The 24,966-nt window shown below is 36.0% G+C and overlaps 1 protein-coding gene across 2 annotated transcripts in view; it reads left to right on the top strand.

Moving 5' to 3' along the window:
- Positions 1 to 899: 899 nt before the first annotated feature.
- The window catches only part of LOC130072824 (RAS guanyl-releasing protein 2), a 46,107-nt gene continuing 22,040 nt past the window's right edge, over positions 900 to 24,966 (top strand). For both annotated transcript variants that reach the window (XM_056238098.1, XM_056238097.1), the window contains exons 1-7: positions 900 to 1,255; positions 20,947 to 21,102; positions 21,361 to 21,463; positions 22,564 to 22,617; positions 22,711 to 22,842; positions 23,317 to 23,467; positions 23,985 to 24,158. In XM_056238098.1, the coding sequence (XP_056094073.1) occupies positions 21,033 to 21,102; positions 21,361 to 21,463; positions 22,564 to 22,617; positions 22,711 to 22,842; positions 23,317 to 23,467; positions 23,985 to 24,158 (684 nt within the window). In that variant the 5' untranslated portion in view covers positions 900 to 1,255; positions 20,947 to 21,032. The remainder of the gene's footprint in view (positions 1,256 to 20,946; positions 21,103 to 21,360; positions 21,464 to 22,563; positions 22,618 to 22,710; positions 22,843 to 23,316; positions 23,468 to 23,984; positions 24,159 to 24,966) is intronic.

Raw genomic sequence — 24,966 nt, 5'->3', positions numbered from 1 at the left:
ATTTTTAATTAAAGTATATTACAAACTTTTAATTTAGACCCTAAAGAATCATATTAGCTTGTACAAAAAATGGCATTATATGACCCCTTTAAATAGTTTAGCTTATTTTTATTGCTAATTTTGCTTAAGCTTATAGCATAATGTTTGTGTCATATGTGAGTTATGCTGATTGTGTTTAGCTCAAACAGTAGAGCGTTGGCGCTTGCAATGCCAAGGTCATGGGTTCGATTCTTAGGGAAAGCAAGAATTGATAAGAATGTAAATGTGTACCTTGAAATGCAATGCAAGTCACTTTGGATAAAAGTGTTTGCCAAATGCATAAAATGCAAATGTAAGATTCCTCATGTGGCTTTCTGTTAGGTCAAGCGGTTATATGTACATTTTAAGGTAAAAAAAAAATTAATTACAAGTTTTACAAGTTTTTTGTTGTAAAACAGTTGTAAAATATAGTCGCCAATATGCTGTATTGTAATACCGTAATATTTTTACTGTACATTTAACTAGCTACAACAATTGTTCCAGAATGTTAAGAGCACATTCAAAAGTACTGTTTGTGTTTGCAAAATTATGTTTGCAAAAGGATGAAATTAAATGTTTCCTTAACGTTCGCATTTAAGACAAAACCCCATTTTTTTCTTTATAAAAAAAAAAAACTGGACGTTTTGAACGTTCAGACAAAATTCAGAAATAACAATTTTATAACTTAAAGGGAACGTTAGCGAAACGTTCTTGGAAAATATTTTTGTTAGCTGTGGAGAAAATTAATGTATCTCCCCTCTGTCATTCTTAATCGGTGTGTGTGACAGACCTCTGACAGGAGAGGGCGAGATTTCATCAAAAACAGTCAACAGGTGAGACACCCCTACCAAAATCGAAGCCTACTAGTGGGACGCCGCCTTAATGCAGTGCTCGTCGATCTCGCCCTCTAGTGCGACTAATGGACCGCCTTTACATGCATTCAGCAATCAGGGAGAGATAGCTTCACACACGCGCGGCACACACACCCATTCAGACCTTCGCTCTCCGCGTTCGTGTGCGCGCTCCTTGTAAATCTCCAACCTTGTGAAATCGAATAGGAAGACACTTGTGGCACAAGAGCGATGAAGATCAGTGCGCATAGGATGCTGTTTGTGTTCATCAGACCGTAAAAATATTTAAATATATTATTATTTACTAAAAGGATCTCCAAACTTTCAAAAAGCCGACTGATGTGGACAGATGTGCTGATCCAGTTCTGAATCAGCCGATCATCAAGGTGAGTGGGCACTGTTAGTTTGATTGGATGTCGGTGCGCGCGCGCAGCGCACTGCGTTGTTTGGGGGGTTTGAACTCATTTCTGTTATTACGCATTATGCAAAACAAGGCATATAAGCACAGAGTCTAACGGAGGCGCGTTTACATCAGAGAGAGAGAGAGAAGCTTATTTCACACCTTGCGGTTATTTTTTATACTGACAGTTCTGTTTGTCTATTTTGCATTTTCTGTAAGCTCTTCTTGATACACGTGTGGTGCAATGCTGATAAATTGTTTAAGAAAGCTTCTCCAAGCTGTTTTGATCTTAAAGGAATGTTTTACCCTCACATTTACTCACCCTGATGTTGTTTCAAACCTCTCTGCATTTCTTTCTAATGGAACATCTTCTTTCATGCAATGAAAGTCAGTGGGGTCCAAACATCTTTTTCTTTCTGTGGAAGAAACAAATGCATACAGGTTTGGAATGATATGAGGGTGAGTAAAAGATTTTTTTTTTTTTGGGGGGGGGGGGGGGGGGGGGGGAACTACTTTAAGCATTACTATACAATGTGTTCTCTGACAGTGATGATGAAGACTGAGACAATAAACATTTCCAAAAAAGCTTATATATTTAAAAATGTATATGTTCATTACCATCAAATGAGGCATCGCTGACCTTTTCCACGAGTACTGAGACTACAGGCAAACTGGTCAGATGGTTTCCCTGCCCTTTTGCACTGTAATGGATGTTTTTGGGGTAGAGTTAGAAAGGCCAAGGTAGGACATTGGTCACTCACTGTTATAATGGCATGATCAACTACTGCCGGATCACTGGGGAAGACATTATTTAGACCTGTCTAGTACGGAATAATCTAACATAGGCTCATTGGAAAAATGCACGTCTACCTACATTTATACAAAAAGGTGCATACAATTCACTGCAGTTTCTACCTAAAAAATCAAAAACAGAAACACTAGTGGCAGTAAACAACAACAACAACTTTTATTCTTTTTCATACAATGTATGATTACTGGGGCAGATTATTAACTTATTTTCATGCTGTTTCTTGCACAATACTATGTCATTATGATCTCAGAATGCTTTTAACACGGTGCATGATTTGTAAACTAAAGGCCCCGATATACTTGTAGTAAAGTTCTTTTTCGTTCTTTGCTCAGGGGTAAAAAAATTTTTTTTAAATACATGACCAGCAGTATGCTGTTTTCCCCAATTGACGGCCATAGTATGGAAGAAAAAAAATACAATGTAAGTAAATGAGGCCCATCAACAGTTTGGTTGCCCATATTCTTCAAAATGTCTTCCTTTGTATTTAGCAGAAGAAAGAAATTCATACAGGTTTGGACCAACTTGAGGGTAAATGATGACAGAATTAAACATTTTGGGTGAACTACATTTTTACAAATTTAATTGCGAAATGTGCAAGAAGCAACATCATTTTGCGGAAATTTAGCCAAAGGCACGTTTTTCCAATGAGCGTGGGTTGAAATAATCATGGGTAACAAACTAAATCAGTCTCACTGGCAGTTTGAAGAGTTATTACCTCTAAATAGAGCAGAGAAATAACTTACTGACCTGGGGAAAATCAATCCCACAGCCCAGAGAGCGAGAAGCAAAGAAAAAGAGATAGTTGAAAAGGATAATGTTCACTAATAAAGACTTAAAAGGAATGGTTGTGGAATTTATTCAGACCTATTAGTGGAAAAAGAAGGGCCTGAATTAAGAAAGAAAGCTGAAATATATAATATAAATGGACAGCTATATGCACACATTTGTCTCTGTCAGACTACAGTAAGAGACAGACAGAAAATAACAGCATATTGGAGATGAAAGCTGGATTAAGCTCAAGATTTTAAAAAAAGAATGCTGCAGAGCTTTTTTTAGACAAAAGATATGCAGAGAGGAGGTTTGCAAGAAATGACTCACCGAGAAGAATGATGAAAATTGGTGATAGGTTTTACAGAAGAAAGTTGTCTGAATTTTCAGTCTATCAGTGTCACTTTATTGGTTCAAAGCAGTGCGGGTCAATTGCTATACTAGTTCAATTAAGGCATGATTGTAGTGTGTGTGTATGTGTGTGTGTGTGTGTGTGTGTGTGTGTGTGTGTGTGTGTGTGTGTGTGTGTGTGTGTGTGTGTGTGTGTGTGTGTGTGTGTGTGAAGGGGGTTCATTCACAAACGTTTTTTTGATGAAACCTCATCCTCTTCTGTCAGGGGTCTTTCACATTCACTGGTTAAGAATGGCAGATTTTCACAAACACACACACACTGCACTTTGTTATTCTTTATATATTTGAATTAATGTATTTTAAAAGAATATACTTAATTGAAAATTGAATGTAATGTTTTCTGACACATAATTGTGAGTTATTTGCATTTAAATGAAAATGTAATATATTACTGTAAATGCAATGAGCTAAACTTAAGTGTTTTTAAGCTTTAGTACATCTTTATAAGTAGTTTCATAATTCTATTTTCTTTGAAATTTAGGTAAAGTGTACCGTTGAATGTACATAATATTCTAAATTAATTTATGTTTAACTAAAATGTACTTTAATGTCATTTCTATTGAAACTTGAACCTCACCAATAGCCAATTGCTATTTGCAAATGAAAAGTAGTACTAGTTGGATTTCTAGTTTTTAAACTATGTTAACCTCATTAGTAAAACATGACTGCTTTGAGTTGTTCATAAACGTTTGTGTTCTGTTCTTGAGAGTTTATGGGGATCACCTTTTGCCAAACTACTCAGGAAGTGTTGAGGTCTACATGAAGATGCAGTATGCAAACTCTCACACACGTTTGCATCCATGCAACATGCACACACAGACATACCGCAGTATTAGCAAATAACTGATGCAATACCAGTCTGCATGTTTCTACAGAAAGTTTACAACAATCTTAACAGTGTGTGCTATTCATGAAATACTCACAGACACACTGACATGCAAATATTTCTCTCTGCATGTCTAATCTTGACCATTTAGGGCTGTATACAGCCTGGCTCTGGTAGTGAGCCTGGGCCTATGACATGACTTATTAAAAACACAGGAAACACACCATGACCCATTCTACTGTGAAGTCGGATAAACAGGAAGTCCATGTGTTTAAGAGAGTGTACTGCGTGAATGTTTTAGGGTTGTCTGTACCTAATTTCTACTGGGACAAGAATGAGAGAGAGAGATGTGCGTGAGCAGTTATTTACTGACATCTGATGTTGGGTTTCCATGTTGTATTGGGGACTTTCAATAGACATAATGATTATTATACTGTACAAACTGTATATTCTTTCCCCTAACCCTAAACACAAGGCTTACAGAAAACGTTCTGCATTTTTACATAAAAAAACAACAACAACAACATAATGTAGTATGATTTATAAGCGGTTTTCCTCATGGGGACCAAAAAAAAAAAAAAAAAGATCAAGGTAAACATTTCTGGTATTACTATTGGCGGGGACATTTGGTACCCATAACGTAAGGTTTACCAGGACCCCACACACACACATACAGAGAGGTTTCTCATTGTGGGTTTTGTGAAAGAGAGAGAGAGAGAGAGAGAGAGAGAGTTCTGTTATTTTGCATAACTGATTTGATAGTGCTGCATTGTGTTGCTGCTGAAAGATGGATAGAAAATAGGAGAGAGAAAAACAAGTCTTCCTGTCAGCTTATTCAGTTCACCAAAATTTTACAGTAACCACAGTGCAGAGGCAAGCACGTTTCACTCTCTCTCTCTCTCTCTCTCTCTCTCTCTCTCTCTCTCTCTCTCTCTCTCTCTCTCTCTCTCTCTCTCTCTCTCGTCTCTCTCTCTCTCTCTCTCTCTCTCTCTCTCTCTCTCTTTTAGTTTCAGGTTTAGTGTGGTTTATTGGCATGACTTCACTAAAAACTGCACTTTTGTTCTGTCTTGACTTTTGTATCATAGCTGTGTGCAATGAGAAACATGTAAATAAAGTTAAAAAAAAACCCAAAAAGAACCTTTTAGGGTTTCCCATCATGTGACCATTTTATGGATTTAGTCAATAATTTTGTTTAATTCATTTTTAATTGTAATAATATGTTATGAATTTATCAGCCCGTAAACATATGCCGAAATAAACACAAAAGTTGTATGCCATCATTTAAGAGATTTCTCCTTATGAGCCAGAGATACTAGCCCGTTCTCATCCTTTGGCGTCATACATGTGACGCTTTGTACATTTCGTTGAAATCTTACGCACATGGCATCCTTTAGCATCAATATGAGACGCAGAACCCAAGGCGTCATACAGGTGACGCGCGTCTAAATCCAACGCACATGGCATCGTTTAGCGTGAATATGAGACGCAGATCCCAAGGCGTCATAACCGTACCCTACCCCAGACCTAAACCTACCCATAACAGTGCGTGTTATATTGACGCTAAAGGATGCCATGTGCGTAAGATTTCGACAAAATGTCATATGGCGTCACCTATATGATGCCAAAGGATGAGAATGCGTTGGCACGCAGCCATCTTTACATTTTTTTCTATGAACTTCCTTTGTATATTTCTCTGGCATCACTGTCGAAGAGGATTTACCTATTGTAGAGTTAAGGAAAGTTATCATGAATATTGTAATATTTTAAGCACAACATGTCAGACCGGGAAGATTTTAAACGAGTGGTTCATTCATAAATCCGTAAGATCTTACCTTCATGCTGTGGAAATACAAACTGGAAGACAGAATACGACGAGCGCAGATAAGGTTTTGGCATAGTTGGTTCTTTAAAATTTTACTAAAAATTTTTACTAAAATTGAACTGCCAAAGCATTTGCAGCATAACTGTGTGCAATAAAAAAAAAATCTGCAGTGTAAAATTAAGTAAAATAGCAATACTGTGAAAAAACAAGTAATGTTAACACATGAAATGCATATCGTTATGTCATTTATTCTCTGTGAAATACATACATAAACAGTAACTTCCGCCTTTTGTTAAGCTGTCAAACTGTTCCATTTTCAGGGCAACAGGAAGCATCTGCACTGAGATAGAACGACCAACAGAGAACATTCCCTCTATCTTTCCTACACACACAGACAAAGCAGCCTGGTCTTATTGTTAATGCGTAGGTATGTGTTGCTGCAAAACATACATTCTTGTTTGAATAGATGCTGAAATGGACAATATGGACATACTGACAACATTTAAACGTAAACATTATTTTACGTATTTACAGCTAAAGAAATACAAAATCTTTATGAATCTTTTATTTCATTAAGATATTTGTATAATTGCCCTTTTACCACTTTAGGTAAATTGTAGCCTACCCCCAAACCCTTTTGTACGTCTACAAGTTGTTAAAAGTTTTAGTGCTGTCAATATTGTACATTTCATTGTGTATGAAAACATAATTAAATGTATGTGTGGTAGAATCACACTTTACTCCAAAAGAGTCGATTCCTCAACACTTAACGGCCTTATAGTGTCGGAGTCTCCGAATCGCAGCACAGGAATCGATTCTCGTTGTCGACTATTGTGCTGTGTTTGAAATCACTCACTCATTTATAATAATATACAGGTCCTTCTCAAAAAATTAGCATATTGTGATAAAGTTCATTATTTTCCATAATGTAATGATAAAAATTAAACTTTCATATATTTTAGATTCATTGCACACCAACTGAAATATTTCAGGTCTTTTATTGTTTTAATACTGATGATTTTGGCATACAGCTCATGAAAACCCAAAATTCCTATCTCAAAAAATTAGCATATTTCATCCGACCAATAAAAGAAGTGTTTTTAATTTTTTTAAAAAAGTCAACCTTCAAATTATTATGTTCAGTTATGCACTCAATACTTGGTCGGGAATCCTTTTGCAGAAATGACTGCTTCAATGTGGCGTGGCATGGAGGCAATCAGCCTGTGGCACTGCTGAGGTATTATGGAGGCCCAGGATGCTTCGATAGCGGCCTTAAGCTCATCCAGAGTGTTGGGTCTTGCGTCTCTCAACTTTCTCTTCACAATATCCCACAGATTCTCTATGGGGTTCAGGTCAGGAGAGTTGGCAGGCCAATTGAGCACAGTAATACCATGGTCAGTAAACCATTTACCAGTAGTTTTGGCACTGTGAGCAGGTGCCAGGTCGTGCTCAAAAATGAAATCTTCATCTCCATAAAGCTTTTCAGCAGATGGAAGCATGAAGTGCTCCAAAATCTCCTGATAGCTAGCTGCATTGACCCTGCCCTTGATAAAACACAGTGCACCAACACCAGCAGCTGACATGGCACCCCAGACCATCACTGACTGTGGGTACTTGACACTGGACTTCAGGCATTTTGGCATTTCCTTCTCCCTAGTCTTCCTCCAGACTCTGGCACCTTGATTTCCGAATGACATGCAAAACTGAGCAACAGTCCAGTGCTGCTTCTCTGTAGCCCAGGTCAGGCGCTTCTGCCACTGTTTCTGGTTCAAAAGTGGCTTGACCTGGGGAATGCGGCACCTGTAGCCCATTTCCTGCACACGCCTGTGCACGGTGGCTCTGGATGTTTCTACTCCAGACTCAGTCAACTGCTTCCGCAGGTCCCCCAAGGTCTGGAATCGGTCCTTCTCCACAATCTTCCTCAGGGTCCGGTCACCTCTTCTCGTTGTGCAGCGTTTTTTGCCACACTTTTTCCTTCCCACAGACTTCCCACTGAGGTGCCTTGATACAGCACTCTGGGAACAGCCTATTTGTTCAGAAATGTATTTCTGTGTCTTACCCTCTTGCTTGAGGGTGTCAATGATGGCCTTCTGGACAGCAGTCAGGTCGGCAGTCTTACCCATGATTGCGGTTTTGAGTAATGAAACAGGCTGAGCGTTTTTAAAAGCCTCAGGAATCTTTTGCAGGTGTTTAGAGTTAATTAGTTGATTCAGATGATTAGGTTAATAGCTCGTTTAGAGACCCTTTTCATGATATGCTAATTTTTTGAGACAGGAATTTGGGGTTTTCATGAGCTGTATGCCAAAATCATCAGTATTAAAACAATAAAAGACCTGAAATATTTCAGTTGGTGTGCAATGAATCTAAAATATATGAAAGTTTAATTTTTATCATTACATTATGGAAAATAATGAACTTTATCACAAAATGCTAATTTTTTTAGAAGGACCTGTATATTCGACCAAGGCTTTTTCTCGTGCCTTTTCCCTCTATAAAATGAAGTATTGGGAACAACTAGGAAACAATGGTTATACTCATCATTTCAAAGTTATGTCATCTCTAAACTGGACTAATTTGGCCAGTCAATATTATACACTTAAAATAGTGTCGAAGATAGCCTACATTAAGTGTGTAATAATGATGGCAATCTTGTATTCTTATTGCTAACCCTGATTTGAAATGAAGTGGAGCAATTGGAGCCAATTCTATTGAATCATGATGTGGGAGTTGAAAAATCGAACACCCCTGGTAAAAATACACATGAATACTCATGAGATCACGTTGAGCCACAAGATTCACAGAAGGCCTTAAACAGTTTACATACATGTTAACATACACCCTTCATAATGCGATTATAACGATATTTAGACAACTTTATATTTTTGTATTTGACTTTTGTATTTTTGAACAGTTTGTTATGATCAAATTGATGCGATTAAGCTCATAATCGTAGCAACCATGATCTTAGTGTATGCTGATTTTAATGCAATAAACAGACATGTGAAGTGTGCATGTGCTTGTGACTTACATGGATGACATTGCATTTGAAGTAAGCAGACTAAAACAGTGACCAGTAACACCTACTTCATCATTTGTGCTGTGCATTGGGATTTGTGAATTATGGTGGTAAAAATAACAGCAATTCTTGGTGAATAATCAGAATAATGAAAATTGCATGTACTCTGATTATTGGAAATAATAATTACATTCGGTAGTTTCTAGCATTTTTTTTGACTTCAGAAGGAAACAGCAAAGTGACCAAAAGGACAATCATAACAGATCTTCCCACATAAAGCCCATGTTCGTACATGGCTTGAAAACCGCAAAAATCACGATCATTTTTGTAAGGGTCAAGAACACTTTTTAATGGCAGAACAGACACAAGTTCTCTACATCTCCTGCTCTGTAACAACACCGGCATAACAACCGTCTCTATTCAAATTAATGCATGGCTTGGATTAACTGTACAGCTATTGTAAGGCTCCAATAAAATTATTAATAATATGTTCTCAATGAGTATAATCAGATGTGCCCATTATAGGCTACACTTATTATTATTAAATTCAGATTAATATTAAATAATTATAAATTGTATTTAATTATTATTGCTCCAAAACACATACACACACTACCCACACTAAATGCAATAAAAAGGCTAGAGAGTGAGAGAAAACACCTGTATCCATATGAATATGTCTGCCACATTACAAAAATAGCTGTTTCCTGCAACACAATGGTCTCTACTGTGGTCCAAACAGCCACAGACAAAAAGTAAGCTCATTTTCACACACTGTTTAGAGATGCTGCTTCTTTTGTTCATGTTTCTTATGCATATGCATAAGAAACATGCATCTTTCTTGCATGTTTCTTATGCATTCTTGCATGTTTCTTTCTTCCATGCCCCCACCACACACACACACACTGTTTTTCCCAAAATAACCCACTAGATAAATTCAAGATACTTGTTGCTATGGACTACGTTGGCGAGAGTATAATAGGTGTATAAGTATTCACTGTGAAGCTTACACTGGCGATGTACCTAAGGGAAAACAGATTTCACGTTAAGTGATATAATTTTTTACAGTGAAAAAAAAAAGGTGTTTAAAGCTTGTTGTTTTTCAGAACATCACATTTATATAAAAATAGTAATATTTTTTAATTATATTTTTTCAGAATGTCTTTTTTTTTTCCACTTGGGGTAGAATGCCCCATCATAATTACTGTAGTTACCATGTTCTGAACATCACATCCTTTGTTTTTCCATCAAATGTAATTTGACTAGGTGGTTGAATAAAAATATTTGGACTTTATATTAAATAATTAATTAGGCTAATGAACAACAGTACTTGTTTCTTGTGATGTTATTATTATTATGTAATGCAGATTGATCTATTTTTACTGGCGTTCATCATAGTAACCAGTGCAACACAGCTAACCTGCTGGTTTTGTTGTGGGTGAGAGATGGCAAACAGAAACTTGACCAATCAGCTGTGAGAGCAAAGTGTGACATCTCTGATGCTCCAAATAAAAGCTTGTTTCTCAGTTAAAGAATTATAGAGATTGACAAAATATCCCTATAATTATATAGGGATATTAAAATAATATCGATAAAATATCGGATAATTCTTTTAAAGTCCCCCTGTGGTGAAAATCAAGGTTTTAATATTGTTTATATGTCTATGTGGTGTTTTTAATATGCTTTAAGACAAACCATGTGTAAATTCATAAGTCAACACCATTGCTGATTATTTTCTCTTTTAAAACTGCAGTGAACCAAATACAGTCTCAAAAACACAGTTTGAAATCGGTGGTGTTTCTGACATCACAAACTACCTTGTAACCAATCACGTCAGTGTGTTATCATCAACGAGTGGATCTCTGAGCTGGTGCAAGTGAGTAGAGGCGGGACTAATTTGCATCTTCATAGAACCGCGTATACTAAATGAGGCAAGGGTGTAGAGTTACATTCAAGCTATTTTAAGGCATGGAAAAATGCTTAAATATGTCAATTTGGTGATCAAAGATGAGTTTTATGCGATAAAATGTTTGACTACAGGGGGACTTTTAAGATGTATATTAAAACCCTATTATTGCTTTACCGTTCTTTGCAGTGGGTGATGCTTTGAACATCAGCAAAAATACTGTTTGCAGAGTTGTGTACCATTATAATTCTAGTTTAAATATATAGTTTATATAATTCAGTCATCATTTTAGTTTAAAGGTGCATTGCGCTAGTCTCTGAGTTTTTGCAGAACTATGCCTCCTCTGGCGACAAGCGAAACTGAAACCAGAGGTGTGCACGCTCATGGACCACACGCACACACACACGCACGCATGCACGAGCTGTTCATAACCAAAGGAGCATCAGCCGCACAAATCTTTTGTTTAATAGATAAAGTTATAAATCTGCAAGTCATTTTAAATATATGAAAGGAAAGGCATTTGAGTAAATTACACACTTATATGTGAGGGGAAAACGGGGGTAGTAGAAAACTTCGGTTTTTGTTTCCATCTATCTCCATGTTGAACTGTTTTATGTGTTTACTGTATCCACTTATGATTGTATTATTATGGAAACACGTTCATGAACCGTTTTATCAAGAAAAAAGCCAACTGAGGATCCCGTTTGAGCCCTAGAGCAGACCGGAGATCTCTCCATTTGTTGAAAGCCTTCCCGATGTTGACTCTCGTCTTATTCCAACCCCTGTCTGACTCCAATTTGGCCCTTTTGGTGGCACTAGACAAAAGTTTTCTTTCCTTTGTCTTACGTGGAGTTTGCGTTGGGGTTCAGAATGAACTACAAGCCGGTCTCTTTGAATCCATCTTCTACTTTTGTCGAAAGTAGGGGTGGGCGCTATACCGGTATGAACGTGAATACCGGTATTATGTTGTGCCATGATATGGATTTTGCGATACCGAGGATACCGTATTCATAAATTCAAATTTTGCAGTTATATTGTTTTGTTCAATTTGGTAACTTACTCTTTACAACTGTTAACACTAATGACGATACAGAATCGAATACGCTGTTTAAGGAAATGGCTGATTTGGCGCTTCATACCCGTGAAGTTGCTGAGGCGATTAACCGCTGTCCTGTGACGCGTTCAATGAAGGACCGTAACGTAGAACACATCGCTAGTGCTAAGCGGCTGTTCATAAAGGATGCATCTTTTGCGGTGGAATGGGAAATTACAAGGTAATGAGACGCAAGTTTGACTTTTAACTTGATCGCAGCATTTTTAGAATGCCGTTTCATTTGCGAGACGCGGGTGCAACACCAAAACAAGTTCGTCAAGCACAAAAAACGTTAAAGTTCCAGGCTACTGTATGTTTGAGATGTCATGTTTTCATGAAGGTTGAAAGGCTGAAAGCTGCTATTATTATCTTTGTTTTTACAAAACATTTACTGCTAATAATAGTATCCACGTGGAGACATTTCCCCGCAATGTAACGTTAGGCTATGAATAACAGGACACGACACACACATAAGCGCGCGCATACACACGACACACACATAAGCGCGCATACACACACACTGGTCCACTATCTTTGGGGACTCTCCATAGATGTAATGGGTTTTATACTATGGTTTTATACTGTACAAACTGTAGGCCTTTATTCTGTCTCCTTACACTAATGAATTAGTTTGTATGAAAATTTTCATTGTTTTTTCTTGTATAATTTTAAGTTCTATTTATTTGGTGCTTTGTTCAATCTCAAACCATTATTTTATTTTTATTATTAAGATGTCTGCACAAGAGTTAACTGTAATCAGTGCAAACATTAAACTTAAATTAAACGTCTCGCTTTGGTCTACACTGGAAGTGTTCTGCTCGCTCTGCTAAAGCTAAACTATAATTACTAAAACTGAAACTAAATAAAATAAAAACTATATAGAAATGTGTTTGCAAAATAAAAACTTAATAAAAAAAAACTAACAAAACCATTAATGAAACTAGCTAAAACTAAACTGAAATTTAAAACAAAATTGAAAACGATATTAAAATAAAAACTAATTTAAAAAAGCAAAACTATAACAACAGATATTCCCGGAGACAGAGCACACCCGAAGACGGCTCTCACTCAGAAATCAATAAAGTCTTCATTCGCTGCCGGTTCTCATTATGACAAGACGAGCAAAAAGTGGAAAGACATAACAAGTGCATTCAGGCCTACCTCATGTTGCACGTTTGCACTTTTTGAGAAAAAAAATGTCCAATGAAATGCCTCACCTTTTTCAAGTTATCTAGTGTTAAAATACATATTTTGCCTGTAATTTAACTAAGGTGTACTAAAATGTGATTCCAATTTTTTTTCCCTCATATCGCGATATAATATCGATATCGTCCGGACAGTGAAAAATATCGTGATATGAATTTTTGCTCATATCGCCCACCCCTAGTCGAAAGTTGACTAAAGTTTTGTCGCTCGAGTTGTCTTCGCTGATACGGAGAATGGCGGCGCCGGCGAATACATAAACCTGCCAGACATAGCCAGTTGAGCGTGAACACGCGTGACGTCACGCCCAGTCTCAAATTCCGTCCCGAATCCCTCTTATTTATTTTACTGTACAGGATTATAGAGGCAATCGCAGTGATCAGAGAAGGGCTCATTCAGCCCATCAGGCAATTGCTTAAGCATGTATGGGTTAGAAAAACAGGTATTTTTAACATGAAATGTTGTGCAATGCACCTTTAATGATCAAGGACTTTTTGCTTGCTTCTCTTTGTTTTCCTGTTTTATTTTTCTATGTTCTCGTTTGTCATTAGTTACCATGGTTATTAATTTTAGGATTAATTAAATCACACCTGTTTGCATTTGAGTTTTTTATCTTGTGTTTATAACCCCTTCAGTTCATTTTAGGTAATGTTTACACGACACCATTTTTAACTAATAACGGAAAACTTTTGTATGTGTTTTGGCCATTCATTTACACGACAAAGGAATGGGGGTCTGGAAATGCAAGCTTTTGAAAACGGGTTTCAAGTGCAAGGTCGGGATTTTTTAAATACAGCTCACCCCCCTTTTGAGCATAGATCTAAGCTTAAATGGTTGCAATTCTTTGAAATACAGAACTAAGGTTGGTCTTTTTTTTAAGACGATAATCAACAGATTATTGCAGAAGTGAAAGCATAACAAGTTTTAGAAGTTTACGTTTACTGTAATGCAGATGTACTGATTTTTTTTATATATATAAAAAATATATATTTTACAAAATAATTTGGACTATCTAATTTATGGATTATATCTAATTTATGATAATGACTAAAATATGTGATACGGAATATGAAGAGCTAGTGATCTCTATAAACATAGGGATCTAGGTCAGTCACAAAAATAAAATAAATGTAATATAATACAAAAATAAAATATATCATATATCTTTTTTTTTTTTTTACTATCTGTGCACTGTTGTTGTCTCTGTGCACTGGAAAGATTCTTCTGTCACCAAAACAAATCCCTTGGGTGTGCAGACATACTTGGCAATAAATCTCTTTCTAATTCTGACTCTGAAATACGGATAATCTCTTCATTTTCTGCAGAGAAATGAATCATGTTTCACATGATTGGCTGCTCACACATTTATATCTACAAGCACTGCAGTGTTAATCATAAACCCAGAGTTGAAAGAGACAGTTACAGTACTATATTATATAAAGTAGCAAGCCCTGTGAAACCACTGAATCCGATCTAACTTAAGTTAGATTAGTTTCATTTTGTCAACTTGAAACCCTGAGTTTGGAGTCATGAATTTGTTGTACAACACAGATACCATTCCTCTAAATAGCATATGGAGTCTCTCACTTCTCTTTCTCCCTGTTTCTTTCTCCACTGAGGTTTCTTTAGGTGAGACCATGATCTAACTTTGACAACAAAGATAAAACATCCAATAATGAAAATGAGATTAATAGTTGCATCATCAGTGAGTGAGTGTTGAGCTGTCATTGCTTTACCGCTTCAGTGACCGATAATATCACACTCGTATGTGCATCTGAAAGACAGCTTCTGTGTGACTGATGTTATTTCCTCCTCTAATGAGTGCTGTGTGTCTGATTAGATCAGCATTTCTATTGTACAGAGTCACGAGAGAGAGAGAGAGAGAGAGAGAGAGAGAGAGAGAGAGAGAGAGAGAGAGAGAGAGAGAGAGAGAGAGAGAGAGAGAGAGAGAGAGAGAGAGAGAGAGAATGAAATAAAGACAGACAGATGATGTTGTATTCATATTTGAAGGTACTCTCTCTCTCTCTCTCTCAAAATGCAGTCAGACTTCATTCTGTTAGGTTAGATACATCTTTCAACCCCTGCGCCGTCAGGACACACACTCTGCAGGAGGGACTGAAATATTCAAAACACCTCTGCCATAAAACATCGGACAAACACACACACACTCACTCATAACCTTCGATTAAATCCCTGTGAGGATCAATAGTTCTGGGGTTCTGTCACCAAGCAACAGAAGCTTCAGAAAACAGCTGCTTACAGACGATCTCACACACACACACACAAACACACACAAACACACACACACACACACACACACACACACACACACACACACACACACACGCACACACACATCCACATGCATGAGTGTTTAAATCCACATGAGCATCAGAGACAGAGGACAAACAAGAAAGCTGTTTGATTCAGAAATGCATCAAATGTTACATTTCTATAGCCTGCTAACTGTCAGAATCCCGGTAGCGGGACATTTGATGTTTTTTTTTTTTTTTTTGGTTGTTAAATGCACTGAACTAAAATGTTTTATACAAAATACGTATTTTAAAAAAAAAAAAAAAAAAAAAAAAAACGATCTATATTGACCTTTGACATTTATCTCAATAATGCTAAAAAGTGTATAGTTATCAAATCAAAAAATAAACTTACATAGCTATATGAAACTGGCATTATGTTTATAATTGTACTATGAGTTTGATGCCAATACATGTTCTCAGTAAACTATACTAGTTGACTTTTTCAGATGAAAGGTGAGTGTGACATTTACATATGGCATGTAACATATTGATTGTTTGTCCTTAAAAAAAAATTGTCTTATATTTTAGGCCATATGTTTGATTTAAGGCCTATCCACCTTTTAACCTTCACCCCATGACGCTTTGCACGAATAATGGGAGTACCTTCCGTTAAACTGTAAACAATCAACGAAAGGTTTGCTCTATGAACGCAATAATAAGTATTTTTAAAAACTGGTATAATGAGATGACATTATACTAATCACCCTTTTTCAGCCATCGAACATTAAAATTCTAAGCATTAACAAATTACTGCAACAAAGCACAAATAACCCCGAAAGCTTGATTATTTTCACAGCAGTATTACGGATGTAATGTATAAATATCACTGTAATGTATGATGTCTGTATGTAATATGTTTCCTTATTACACAGCTCTGAGGAATACTTGTTTCTGATTGGGCAATCGCGCAATCCAGTGGCATGTTATTCCCAGATTACAACCGCTGAAAACAGATAACACCGGCTCATCCGGGTCACTGAAGTCAGCAGCGCTATACGCTTGCTAGGAAAGGTTTTATTTCGTGCAAGTTTTGCATTTGGTGAGCAAATAAAATATTAATATTTTGATTGATTCGTTCGCGCTCGACTCGCTCTCTCTTGTTTCAAGGGCAGCTGCTGCCATCATTAGCTGCTGCCACTATCGTTTTGTAGGCCTACACTGTTGGATTCTAAAATACAGGTACGATTTTAAAACTATCTGAAATCAATATATCTTATCTCCATAATTATTTATGTGGCGAAATGCTGTGTAATAAGTGGTATGACTGTATGCCATATCTCTTAAATGTCCATCCAGCTTGAACTTGCCGCGCTAGCAACTTCTCTCTCCGCGGAAGCTTTGCGTTTAAAGACCTAATTAAATATTTCAACTCAGATCAATATTTCGTGTCTAATTATTTACTTATGTGGCAAGTAGCCGTGGAATAAGGTGGTCGGGGTTTGCATCAGCCTGAAGGGGTTTACTTACTTAATCAAAAATGTTCATTAACTGGCGCATTGAGTGATAATATTTCAAAGTGATTCTGTCATTTTAACCTACAATAAATGGTTTACCTGCTTTAGTAAACACTGCTAATTGGGATTAGATGTGAAAAGAGCAGACAAACACATTTTAAAGCATCCGTGTGAAAACAAACCTGGAAAGAGACGTGAGCATTTGGGGAGAAAAACAAGAGATTCTTAGTGCATTCCAGTGAATTATTCATGGGATAGGCCTATATAATAGTTTTAATCAGGAGAGCAGACCACAAATGCCCTGCTTGTTATAATGTTACAGCGGAATACAAAGGGAAAAAAGAAAATAATCAGGAGGAAAAGAATGCAGCGACTGAAAATAGATCGATATATTCTTGTTACACTGAAATACCAAGCGTTACGTTATTCTCCTGACGTCTGAACATAAAACATGAATAAAATTTTACAGCTCATTCAATCAAACTGACGGATAAGGATTATTAGTAGCACAACCGAATGATTTGAAATGATTTGTTTCAGTCTTTTTGAGTGGTCCCATGATCAAAAACACTCAGGAAAAACGTGGATTGGTTTACGGTTAGAAAGTTAATTGCGGTCTGTGAACGGTTATAGAAATTTGCAACACAACAGAAGTCAAATGGACATTTTTTGGGGGGAGTTCAGTAGGCAGACTTTAGCAGTTTAGTTAGCGATCCAACTCACACACGTCCTAAACACACATCTACTGTGAGTCACTTTTGTATGGAGACTATTTCTCTTTTCTTCTGTTTGCATATCCTTCTTTTCCTCACCTTGTCACTCCATCTGTTCCTTGCCCTGCACTCGTTTTCTCAGCACTGCGGCTCTTCTGCTACTATTATTCTCTTGTCTCTCTATGAGGGCTGTAATTGTAAGTGTCCACCCACATATCTGCAGTCTACACACGCACAAATTCACCATACAATGAGATCCTATATAAAACACGCTTCATGTAGCTTAATGGAGGCTTTTGTGTGCGTGTGTGTGTGTGTGTGACCGTGTATCATTATCCAAGATTGGTTGCACTACTGTCAACAAGAAAGCAGATTTTCCATGTATTTTCTGGGGTTTCTGTCAAACAGAGTACTGAGGCTAAATTAGCCAGTCAGAGCTCAAATACATTTGGTTTGCTTGGAAAGTGAAATGGCTTGTTGTTTGAAATATTTTAGATGTTCCTCTTATTGTGATGAAATTCATCATGTGTCTTTCTCTTTATTCTTTATAATGGTGGATGTAAAAAGTACAAAACAGATTTTACTAGCAGTGTGGCCTTGCAAATGCAGCATAAAAGCGTAGTTCGATTTATTGGTTTAAAATGTCATTAGTTTTTATTTACATTTTTTGTAAATTACAGTTTTAAATTGTAGAATTTACAGTTTTTTACAGAAATATTCTGGCAATACTTCTGTGGCCTGTTCTATAAAAAATAACAGGATGTTTTATAGTGTACAGAGAATTCCACAAAAAAACAAAATGCACAAGCTGTAAAAAGTTGTAACCTGCAATTGCAACCATAAAGAGCTATTTCTTTCTTGATAAAACCCATACAAATATATTTTGTTTGTATAAATAAATGTATTCAGGTTGCTTAAATATTTAGGATATATTAAATACAGTGTAAAAAAATGATGGTGATTTTAACGGTAAAAGACTGTAAAAATGCAACGGTAAAAATACTGTTAATTGGTTAACAGAAAGTTTCCTTACAGTGAATAACTGTAATGGAACTAACCGTAAATTTAGTGTAATTTTACAGTTTCATTTTTGGAAGTGAAAAATAACAAGTCATTGTATAATTTAGTCAAAAACTGTAAATTGACATTCCCAGAATTCCCTGCATGACACTTCACATTTGATGTATTTCCATTTAAATAACTGTTTCTTAGTTTTTGTTCTAATTAAATATGTACATACGGGTTTTATGTTACATCTAATGTTGTTAAATCAATCTTTATTGCACTTTTTTAATGTCGCGTGTGTTACCAAGATGGTGATTTGTGTTTGTGTGAATGACACTGTGCACCTAATATATTAATATTTACCCTCTCAGCTTCTTTGATTCATCATGTGACTTTCTTATCACCACTTGTTTATGGTGGTTGTCAGTCTATTACAAAACGAAAAACAACAGATTATAGTACTTCAATAGGTTGGTAAATTAACATATGGGTTAATGATATACCATTTTTTACTGTAAATGTAAAAACGAATTTTTTACAGTGCTTTTTACAAGCTGAGGTAAATGTAACATAGAATGTGCGCATAGTGTTACGAACACAAATACAAAACACTTTCATGTTAACACACATGACATTAAAATGATACAAAAAGCATTAATTTAACAACAAAATAAACCATAATGGACATAACTGATTAAAAACAACTAAAAAGAAACAATTATTAAAATTAAAAACCACCAAGTATGAAGTGTCGCACTGGAAATGTCAGTTTATTGCCTTTCACTGTCAATTTTAAGATGATTTGATCATTTTTACTCCCAAAATTTTTATATTCAACAGCATTTTACTGTAATTACATGAAATGGGTTAGATCTATTACAGTCAGTAAGGGAACTTAATGTTAACCAATTAACCATTTCTTACTGTAGCATTTTTACAGTTAAAATTACAATAACTTTTTACAGTGTAATGGAATATAATTTGTGTTTTAACGTGGAGAGGTTGATCACAATAGAATTAGAGTGTGTTGCCATGGTTTCCAGTTGGCCACCTTGCTAAGTCTGCAAGACTGCATGAGCAGAATGTGTGTGTGTGTGTGTGTGTGTTCTGTCAATACAGGAAAGGACAATGAGTGATAAATGTGTGTGTTGTATAATGGATAGACTGTGGTTTGGAGCTTGTGTAACTGTTTCTTTTTTAGGATGTGATAACTTGAGGTTTTCTGTTTTGGAAGAGGTCGATTGCTTGACAGTCTGAAGCTCATTATAATGGGTTTTGTGTGTGTGTGTTTATTACGTTAAATTAGTTTATCAGCTGGAACATTTGGTATGTCTGTCATTCTGTCACTAATATGCCAGAATGCAGTGTCATGATGTCATCTTCAGTGTTTGTTTTGGTCAAAGTTATTCACGTATACAGCAGAGCTTTTTAGGCACACACACACACACAAACACACGCAGGCAAACAAACAACACATTGTTCTGCTGTATCGGCAGCTCTTTTTTATTTAATATGAATGGAAACATGTATTTTATACTAGTTTGTACCAGATATTCTATGCAAGCTGCTGTTAGACGTGTAAGACCAGAAATAGCTTTGTACTGTCAAGCGTGAAGCAGAAAACATTGCAATGTGAAACATGCTCTAGTGATTTAGGACTTAATAGACTTTTAAAATATATAGTTAAGTGCAAACTGAATTCAGTGTGTTCAGACACTTAATTGCATGCAAACTGCAATTAAATGAGTGCAAATAACTGCGTTTTTCCCCCTTAAATAAGTAGGACTTAAGTACAAAATGAAATGTAATTTTGTCTTTGAAATATAAAGTGTACTTCCGAATGTGCTGACAAGCATTTATGGTAAATTAAAATATACTTTAATGTCATTTCTATTGAAACTTGTAAGTCATGTATTTAAATATATTTGTAATTGCACATTTGTAATGATGAATATAGTACATTTAAAATAGATTAATTGAATAACACACTAAAGTTAAAATTACAATCAAGTACTTTGCATGTGCTAGTCAACACATGACAAAATATTATTAAAACTGTAATGACTTAAAAAGCAAAACTTTAAATGTGACATTATTACGAAGTGCACTTTTTAAAAAGTGTACTTAAGTGTATTAAGACAAATAGTCATAAAAGTGTACTTCCATACACTTAAGTGGCCTTTTATTTTATTAATATTATATTATCTACAAATACAGTTTTAAAAAATATATACTTTTAACATTTGAAATACACTACAATTGCACATTCAATGCAATTATTTTCTACAAGGGTGTTTAATGTGTTCCTCTCCATATAACAATTTCTATTCACAGACAAAAGAGAAGAGGAAGACCACTGGAGGAGAAGAGAAAGACAGAAGGGCATTAGAAAGTGAAGGTAGAGGAAGAAAGAGAGAGAAATGATGGATCCGTTACCTGTGGATACAGGAACAGTGGATGAGTTGGTGGACATCTGCATACAGTCCTTTGGTGAGTCTATAAAGAAAGTTTTATACATAAATGAGTTTCAACCAAAAGTTTGGGTGGAACATTTAGTCTGATGTTTTAGAGCAACTGCGAAGCGAAAGTTTCTGCTGTGAATCTAGAAGATGAACCAGCAAACAGTAATCATGCTGTTCATTAGCCAAGCTTAGCTGGTAAGCTGGTCAACAGCGACCAGGGAAGTCACCATAAAAAATGTGTATGGTTTATTTTGTCATTAATGTTCTGTGATGTTTGTGCTTTCAGACAATGCAGGCACAATAAAAAATCCCTCCTTTTTGAAAATGTTTTTGATGATGCATCCTTGGTACATTTCTTCTACCGATCTGTCCAAGAAACTGCTGCTAAAGTATCCTTTATCTAAAACCCTCACGTTGTATGTTATTTTGCATTGTTCTAGGGCTGCAACTAATTAAAAATTAATTAATTTCAATCCATTATATTTTTTAATGTTATTACATATTATATATAAATATATGTACATATATATATATATATACACACACACACACACACACACACACACACATAGTGAACATATCAAACACACACACACACACACACACACATTGTATATATACAAATATAGTGAATATATCTATGTAGCCTATATGACGTTATGTGCAAAAAAAGGGTTAAAATATAAAATTACATTCTAAACTGATTTCTTCACATTTTATGGCACAAATTAAAACGACTAAAAATTATAATGAACAAAAACAAAACCACAAAATGTCAACTTTTACAAGGTATGGGAAACTGTAAAATGTACTGAGGAAAACACGTCTCAAAAACATTAGAAACATAGAAATGTGTTATTCCAAAATCCTAAAAGTCTTTGGTTATTCTATACTGTAATGTGACATGACTGGCGGATGGTTTCTGCTCACATCTGACTGATTGATAACAAAATTAGTGGTCTATTATTTTAATAAACAACTACAACCGATTTGATCTATTAGTTGTTGCAGCCCTACATTGTTCATTGTGTTAATATTGGAAGCAGTTCACCAAAACAAATTAAGTACTATCTTACTTGACCAATATATTTCAACTTCATTTGATGGTAACTAACAACCCATGCTATATGTAATGGAACTAACGTCTCAGTTACGTATGTAACCATTGTTCCCTGAAGGGGATCGCAGTTACGTCAGCACATCGACGTAACGTCGAACGTGACGCTCCTCGACCGACTGAAAGGGAACTCTTAAATCTTGCCATAAGGTGCTGTAAAACCTGAACCAAAGTACTTAACTTTTAATTCCTGTTGTAAAGTTAATTATGTAGAGCTAAATTAAAGAATGTTTGATGCAAATCTTTAAAATCAGGACAATGATGTTAACAACTTTCCATAAAATTCCAATATTGTATTTAGATATGTTCTCTTGTAAGAAATGAAAATGTCATGGTGTAGAGTTGGATAGAAAACCCTTAACAAATGTGCAGGTCACAGGAGGGCAGCACTGATGAGATCAGAGCCCAAATATGCCACCTTGTAAAGTAAGACTAATCCTGTGTCTCATTCAAATTCTCCATGGTATGTCTTAACTTCTTTTTTTCATTGCATTTGCTCTTTGGTCTTTTTCTATGTAGGTACTGGATTTCCGAATTTCCAGTAGAGTTTGATCTGAATCCTGCTTTGGCTGACCAGATTAAAGACCTGAGAGAGAACCTGAACACTGGCGGCAATGAAACACAGAGTCAACTTATTGATGTAGAGAGTGTGTAAGTATACAGACTCACAGCCAAACTTAATTTTATGTTCTCACTCTGAAAAGGTTAAAGACGGTATGAAACAGAAGTTGTGATAGTGTTTTCTTCTCTATTGTGATGTACTGTATATCTGAGTGAAACGGCTTCTAAAACAAAAAAAACTAAAAGTAAGGTACGCGTAGTAAACACGTCATCGAAGAAGAGAATGTCGCTGCAAAAGGGAGGGGAAGTTAATATGATTAAATATCACAAGGGCACGAATAACAAAAATAATATTGTGCGTGGATAAAAGTTCAGCAAAAAATGACACTACTCACTCCTGTTCAAAACATGCATGTTTTTAACAGTTTGGATTGAAATGAGGATGAGTAGTTGATTTTGTTTTATTTTTATGTTACACAGCACAGTCATATTTCAGCATGTTGGTCAACTGCCATGAATAACAACCTTAGTCCTGTCTGAAATAAAAACATTTCCCTGCTGCAGGCCCTCGTACCAATGGAAACGACAAGTTACCCAGAGAGTTCCCTCTATGTCAAAAAAGAGAAAAATGTCTCTTTTGTTTGATCACCTGGACCCTTGTGAGCTTGCTGAACATCTGACCTATCTGGAGTACAAATCCTTCTGCAAGATAATGGTATGTTTGTGAGTACAGGTTTTGATGTGCTTGTTGGTGTGAACGTGCTCTAATTGTCCTTAGAATATCACACAAGTTACGCAAAAATATATCAAATAATTAAACATGCTGAAAGGTGTCTTTCAGGGCTTGGTGGAGTGGTAAGCTGATAGATTTATTTTGATCTTATATTAAAACTATGGATGAGAAAGAGCCACCAAAAAGTTATGCTTTTTACAGACTTTTTACATTCATAAACAGCTACACACTACATGGAACGTAATATCGGCAAAAGCATAATACGGGCACTCACTCTGTCACATAACAGATGTTTGTATATATTCCACACGCCATTATAATAACTGAAATGAGCCTGTTTAAAACAGTTTATGTTCTTATTATGGAATTACACTGTGTACACAGTTAGGTTATTAAGGTTATTAACACCTCCGAAGGTTATTATTAAATCATTATGGAGTTTGTCGTAAAGTCCTCACATGTGGTCTGACTGTGACCATTTGTTTTATGTGTGTTTCAGTTTCAGGATTACCACAGCTTTGTGATGCACGGCTGTACAGTAGATAACCCAATTCTGGAGAGGTTTATTACACTCTTTAACAGCGTCTCACAGTGGATTCAGCTGATGGTTCTCAGCAAGCCCACTGGACCGCAGAGAGCTGCCGTGATTGCACACTTCATACAGGTCGCGCAGGTCAGGAGAACTAACTTTGGTCCCACTTTATAAAAGGTGTCTTTAACTACTGTGCATTGATTTTTCGAAGTTGTAAATAAAACAAAGATTATTGGATTATTATTTTGTTTTACAAAAAAAAATGCTATTTCAGTTTTTCTATTTCAAAATTTCATGTTTAATTCAATGTGTTACATGCTGTTTCTTTGTGATTATTTATGAGATTTATTTCAAAGTAAAACGTTTTTTTCAGTAATTGTTATTGTATTGTAAAGACAGTGATTTTTGGAGCTGATTTCCAGAATACAGTTGCCCATTTGGTTTTGTTAGTGCTTGGCACTATAAATTCTTTGTTTGGTTGAAATTATAATTTACAGGGCTGGGAACTGACAGCTCTAGTACAGAACAACAACAAGTTATTGTAGTTATAAGAACAACAGCTGCAGTTCTGGTGTAGACCTTTAGTATGATGACAGCTAGTCCCATGTGACTTTTCTTCTCTTTTAATTTTTCAGAAGCGCAGAGGGGCTCCATCACCCCCTGCTCTTGTTCTTCCTGATGATCCCTTGTTCTCTTCCTTCTTATGGGCCCTGAGCTCTTCCTCTTCCAAAATATCACTTCGACTACCGCTTTTTATCTTTAATCTTTGGGTTTTCTGCCCAGTATCTTTTCATATCAAGTAGTCGTTCTCTTCGAAATCCTTTCTTCTCTCAATCTATCTCTTAAAAGCATAGTAGGAACATATTTAAGGGACAAGCAAGCACCAAAAGTTTGTATCTGTTGTGTTGTTAGTAAGTGGAAAGATTTTGAAAAAGTTAAAAACAAATTG

The sequence above is a fragment of the Rhinichthys klamathensis genome, unplaced genomic scaffold, assembly GCF_029890125.1.
Source record: "Rhinichthys klamathensis goyatoka isolate OS25496 unplaced genomic scaffold, OSU_Roscu_1.1 h1tg000508l_1, whole genome shotgun sequence".
In the NCBI taxonomy this organism is placed as follows: Eukaryota; Metazoa; Chordata; class Actinopteri; order Cypriniformes; family Leuciscidae; genus Rhinichthys; species Rhinichthys klamathensis.
This window is presented reverse-complemented; position numbering and strand designations above follow the sequence as displayed.